The 6,500-nt window shown below is 36.6% G+C and overlaps 1 protein-coding gene across 1 annotated transcript in view; it reads left to right on the forward strand.

Moving 5' to 3' along the window:
• The window catches only part of LOC104548119 (palmitoyltransferase ZDHHC17), a gene marked incomplete at its 3' end in the record, with an annotated part of 33,585 nt that extends 28,651 nt beyond the window's left edge, over nt 1-4,934 (forward strand). The window contains exons 7-9 of the mRNA XM_010194043.1: nt 662-787; nt 2,046-2,188; nt 4,820-4,934. Of these exons, the coding sequence (XP_010192345.1) occupies nt 662-787; nt 2,046-2,188; nt 4,820-4,934 (384 nt within the window). The remainder of the gene's footprint in view (nt 1-661; nt 788-2,045; nt 2,189-4,819) is intronic.
• Nucleotides 4,935-6,500: the final 1,566 nt, after the last annotated feature.

Here is a 6,500-nt window from a genome sequence, read left to right on the forward strand (position 1 = left end):
GGACCATTGCTAGCTTAGCACCCAAAGTACGTGAAGCATAAGCTAAGCATAAAAGCTCAGTTTGGAATAAGTTGGACATAAGCAATGAGTTTATTCTTTCCTGTTTTCTTCCTAGGACTTCAGTAACTGAGATGAACATAAAAACATTAAGTTTGTGGAAAAAATTTCTTACAGAAACATTCCATGATATTAACTTCACTCTGCCAAAAAGGCAGAGCATTAACTGAGAAGTGATGCTTTAGACTGGGAGACTTTCCATGATCCAGTGGTTCACAAGTTCTTATTCTTTGCTTGATTTCTGCTGCCTGTCAATAGTTGAGAGGGAAGCACAGTCTTTCATTTACAGACCAGTAGACTGTGTTTAGAACACTGAAACGTGTTATGCCAAAGGCAACAATTATTGCTATGTCAGGCCATCCATATTGTAGGATCACACATTTTATATTCTACTTGTCCACACATGTATAGTTACGAATGAAAAAGACCAAAAGGAATGAATGATGTTTGGTGTCAAGTGAGCTGCAGAGCAAATAGTATGCCAGAATGTAGTTTAAACTGATTTAAAATGTATTATTTTTATCTGCCAATCTTCTGTTACAAAAGTGCTCTGAAGGCATTTTATTTTTAAATGGGATGTCTCCCACTTTTCTACTCCTGGCAGGGAGAATCACCACTTGATCTAGCAAAACAGAGGAAAAATGTTTGGATGATCAATCACCTACAGGAAGCAAGACAGGCAAAGGGTTATGACAGCCCATCCTTTCTGAGAAAACTAAAAGCTGATAAGGTAAGCAAGTAGTATAACACTTCTGTAAATCAGTATTACTGCTGCTGTTGGTTTGGAAGCATGTGTGTTTAAGGTAAGCAGTTCAGTACTGTGGTTTCTGCACATTTCAGTTTTAGGAAACATGTTTTTGTTGCAACAAAAGTAATAGCAAAAGAAAAGAAGCTTTATTCAAGGCAGGAGGAAAGAAAACCCTAAGCCTCCACACAGTTACCTTTAGTTTTTGTGCTAACTAAACATTAGGAAAGTACCAAATGGTCTGGTATTGTTTAGGATAGCCAAGACTTTCACAAAGCTGACTTGCAAGTATCTAAGGAAAGAAGCATTTTGGATATCCTGAACGCTGATATCCTCTCTAACTATGTAGTGGTTTGTGTTGAATGAAAGAAGTGCTCAATCTTGGCAGTATAATGTAATGTAATATATGAATCTCTAATGTGGAGGCCTTTTTCTCCTCAGGTTATTATTTAATACTGCAGTTAGGAAGAGATAAGAACTGAGGGTGTAAAGGGTCTTGTGTTACTCTAGCATGAAGAGCTGTCTACCTCTGCCTATAGTTTCAGAACTTAAATATAGTGTTAATGTTTTCTTACCATGCAGAGTGTTGTGCTGGATATTAAGCATTGCTATCACTGATTTGTTATAACTTCTTGATTTAATGATACATTGCATCTTGAGGATTAAAGCACTGGCTACAGCCTGTAGCTGTAGCCTGGCTTTAACCCCGTGGTAATATAATAATGCAATGATTATTGACTTTAAAGTGATTTGTGCATTATGTGCATGTGCATTGTGACTGTGCTTTGACTATCTGGAAAGAGCTCAGTGACTTAATCAGGAATTGTACCCACATAGTAGAAGACAAAAAAAGGTCCTGTCATTATTCATGGATGCTTCAGTATGACTTTATCTATTGCTTATGTAACTTCAGTCTTTAAATTCACCAAGTACTGAATCACTAAAGTACACTGTGCTGTGTAGTAGTTTGACAGATCTTCTAAAAAGAGGAACTGTTGCCTTTGTTCTGGGTTAACAGTAAAGTCTCTAAAAGACAGTTCTTCTAAGATAAATAAAATTATTGATTTGCTATAAAAATTTAGGAAAAATATTTTTATCTTGCCCATACAAAAGATTCCTCCTCCTATGTTAAGCTTCCTGAAAATTGATTTAATTTTCTGTGACTGTCCTATTTATTGTAGAATGTGATTATACAGCCTGTTCCTAAAAATAGAATTACTTACTGATATTTGTTTCTATATAGGAATTCCGTCAGAAGGTGATGCTGGGAACTCCTTTCCTAGTAATTTGGCTGGTTGGCTTTATAGCAGACCTAGACATTGATTCTTGGCTCATTAAAGGGCTGATGTATGGTGGCGTTTGGGCTATGGTGCAGTTTCTTTCAAAGTAAGTGTTTTACTGGGACACTGTCTGCCTAGTGTGCACACAAGAAGTGTTTTACTGCCTTCTTTATTGGATAAGTAATCTTAAATTTGTACTTTTTGTTTTTCTTGGCACGCAACATTTATTTTGTGTTGGAATTTTTCGTTGTTACTGTTTCTGGGAAAGATCTTGTGCAGCTTGAGCCCTTGTAATGCTCTGTTGTCTTGCAAATAGCCATGGAATTACCTTAGGTGTTAATACCACTGAGCTAATAGATGCTGACAGCAGAACAGAAATTCAGTCGTTCTCCAGAGGAGGGTGCTGAATGTCTGTCTACAAGGAGTTATCACCATGAATTTTCAAGTCAAGGGAAAAGTTACTAGAAAGGAATAGAAAAAAATGTATGAGCAATTTTGCTATTAAAGCCCTTTTTTTTTTTTTAGAACTTAAATACCAAAGGTGTATCCAAAGAGATTCAGAGAGAGAGAGGTGAAGTCACAGTCAGGTTTTGTAGCTTCTTTTGTTGTGGAAAGTGGTGACTAAAGAAAAAGGCTGCTTTCTAATGATTTTCTGTTGTTACCTGATCATAAAGAATTTAGTTGTGATTGTGATTACTTTAATGATCTGTGAATGCATGTGTGTTTGCACACACACAGGCACACTCCCACAGATTTTCAAGATCTGTAGACTACTTCAGCTATGCTTTGCTTTTCATTGTCATGTGTGGCACGCATAGTACAACTTATTATATCTTCATACTTTTGACCTTTCTGCTTTTCTGGCATTGAGTGTCATTTTTATTAGAACCACTTGCTTCTCCTTCCCTTATGTTTAAAGAGAAAAAAAATATATATCTGTTTCTTAAACCAAGTTCATAAAACTTGGTGAACTTGGTACACCCGGAGGCAGGTGAGGGGGCAGCAGGCTGTTGGCTCTCCGGGGTCCAATACCTGAAAGGTGCCTATAAGAAATCTGGGGAAGGGCTGTTCACTAGGGCATGTGGTGATAGGCCCAGGGGTAATGGTTTTAAAGTAGAAAAGGGTAGATTTAGGTTCTAAAAGTTCTTCAATATGAGGATGATACATCATTGGAACAGGTTGCCCAGAGAGGTGGTGGAGGCCCTATCCCTGGAGACATTCAAGGTCAGGCCTGATGGGGCTCTGAGCAACCTGATCTGGTAACAGTGTCCCTGCTCACTGCAGGGGGGTTGGACCAGATGATCTTTAAAGGTCCCTTCCAACCCAATACATTCTATGATCTTGGAGATGATGTGTTTAGTCTTTTTGTAATCTCTGAGGCTGTGCAGTCTGCTGACCTCCTCCCACAGGTAGTTTATTCCATAATGTGAATCCTCAGCCACGCTTCTTGCAGGCAAGGACAAGATTTTTTTAAGTTTCCCAAGATCTAGATTTTGTCAATTTCTATATTTCTGACCTACCTGACACATATTCAGGGTTACCAGTCTTCTTTTCTCTTATCCTTTGCTTAATGTTTCATATTGATACTTCTTGAAGTGTTTTTCACAAAGCCCAGGTTTCAGTGAAAGTCTTGCTATTCTAGTAGCATTTCCTTTCCCTGTTGAATTTTAGCTAATCTGCTTTAGCTGTGTTTTCCTTCCTACTCCTTTCACAAAAGAGAAAGCACAGAAATCACTGGAAGAGATTACTGCTGAGTAATTGTTGTGCATCGAAATGTGTATTTGCTTATTACTTAGCAAATCTTAGCTCATCTTCCTTATATGGTTTTCTCAAAAGACCTGAGAAACCTCCATCAGAAAAGAGAGTTACTGCAAGGGACTAAAGGAATGAAATGAAAATTACTCAGTGCATGTGTTGGTATGTCAGCCTTGAAGGCACCACTAGGAGGACAAAAAGTAAAATGCAACAATGTAAAGATGCTTAGGCAGACGATGGAAGAAGTTTTATTTCACGGAGTTTAGCAGTTTAGAGTGTGACTTTTGGTATTCAAGCAAAAATTGCTAAACATATGGAGTTACCTTGTCACTGACCTAGTTTGTCACAACTAAATTCAGCTTTACTCAGAATATTCTTTAAAATGCGAAAGTATAAGCAAGGTGATAATCATTCTGATTTTTTTATTTTTAATTAAAGTAGCAGCATTCTGTCTTAGAACTTGGCAAATGTAGTCATATGGGAAATGAATTAATCTGAGGTTTTTTTCCAACTTTCTATTGGCAACTGTAACAGAAGCAAAAGATTCAAGAATCTGAAATATTTCAAGTATGTAGGCTGATAACACCAAGGTCTCAAGCCTTTTTCTTACTTGAAGTTTTAATCTGTAATTTTCATTCTATGTGTGTCCAAAGTATCTTTTGCACTGAAATCTGTTAAGTAAATGTAGTTTGCAACCAGTATCCGTGCTGCTTTCTCATACGTTTCTTGATGTTCACTTCAAAAGTGAATGTATAAATTTTAATTAAATAATTTTGAGTCACGACCCTTCATCTGGACAGGTTGAAAAGGGGAATTTCTCATGAACTTTGAAGATAAAAGGGAGGAAAATGTTTTTGTGATGTATTTTGGAGTATCTCTTATAGTACATGTTTTAATGGGAAGTGCTTTTCAGTAGTAGTAGTTCAGGATTTACATTTTATAAGTTGAACCTTATCATGTGATAATTGCTCCTGCTTTACAGGTCATTCTTTGATCACTCCATGCACAGTGCACTGCCTCTTGGGATATACTTGGCAACGAAATTCTGGATGTATGTGACGTGGTTCTTCTGGTTTTGGAATGATATCCTTTTTTGTGTACTGTAATAAGTAATATTTTTTTGTGTTAGAAGTGTAATGTAATACCTAGATACACTTCCTATATATGAGTAAGTAAACCAATTAAAATTTTTAAATGGCTGTCTCCATTACTCAATGCTCTCTGCATTGCTGGTAATGATTTTATCACTTTAAAAATGTGTGTGCTATTACTTTGCTTCAGTAAGTGAGATTTTCCTCAAAATTGGCTTTCAGGAGTCTGCAAAATTTCCTGTGCTTTAACAATTTCTTAAGTGGGGGAAATGTAAGCAAATTTATAAAATATGCTCTGACTGTGAGGTGACAAGGTCTAAGTGACTGCATATTTAGACACTGCTTTTCTAAAAAAAAGTAGGTTTTTTTCTAAAAAGCAGTAGAAAATTTTATGATATGGATCCATTCCAGTGGAATTAGCTTTATATAGTTTTTACTGTCTTCCTAGATAATTTTTTTTATAGTGGTAAATAGTTGAAATGAACTTAATATTTATGATGGATGTTGGCTTGTCTTTTCTAGAAACGGGTTTTCTGTTCATTCTCAAAGAAATTGCTGTGAAACAGAATAGTAGCAGTGCAGCCTTTTTAACATCTTGTTAATATGTTCTCCAATCTTATCCAAATGAGCCTCACATTTTTGGGTTGAGGACAGAGAGAATCCTGCTTCCATGCTGCCTTTGGCTTCCATGCCTACAGTGTTTGCAGAGGTGCTGCTGTGAGTAATAGCAGACCCATGTGACTGGAGGTGACTGCTGTTTCATGTTTAAATAAGCTAAAGATGAAAATTTAGTAAATTAAAAAAAAATCCATCAATAGTAGTATGAGTATGTCTTGAAATAGCTCTTCAGAAATGCTGGTCCTAATGCCACTCTCTCTGTCAGGCCTGATTTTCTCTGGCTTTGCTAAATTAAATTTACTAGTAACTGCAGAATGAGGAAAGTGAGTACAAAACGAGTATGAAAAACATTTTTAAAGGCAGTAGTTAAAAATGGAGGTGTACTTTCCAGTTTTTATGGGCTGGAGCAGAACTGTCTAAATATGTGATACTTCAGACAGAAATTGCTGCTCTTGTTAAGAAAACCTGACTTTTGGCAAATAGTGAAATAAAAGTTTCGAAGGCAGTTATTACTACTACACCATCTTATTTCTAAATCTGAGCTCTCTACATTTTAAGTTTTTCCTTAGAAACTCACATTCGCTAATGCTGCTACATGTTTTGGGTTGTGATTGTTGAGTTGCTATGAAATGCTTTCTTGTGCTAACAGAACATCAGCTTGAACCAAATCTAAGAATGTGTGCAACATGAAGTCAAAGTCCTTGGCCATATTAAAGTGCCCGCACAACCAACACAAGTTGATGATGGCCTCAATCTTGGTGTAGAAAACTGTTCCTTAAGGCTGGCAAATTGTGAGATTTTTATCCTGAAGCTCATATTTTCTGTGTGTTTGTAGCAACTTGGTTAGATTTTTATTTCTGTTAGCCATTCTGATTAATGTAACTTGAAGTTTCAGGGGATTTTGTCACAGAATAATATTCGTTGTCCACTAGAAGTAGTAACTGGAGACAATTA

This window comes from Mesitornis unicolor, unplaced genomic scaffold (genome assembly GCF_000695765.1).
Source record: "Mesitornis unicolor isolate BGI_N332 unplaced genomic scaffold, ASM69576v1 scaffold30701, whole genome shotgun sequence".
In the NCBI taxonomy this organism is placed as follows: domain Eukaryota; kingdom Metazoa; phylum Chordata; class Aves; order Mesitornithiformes; family Mesitornithidae; genus Mesitornis; species Mesitornis unicolor.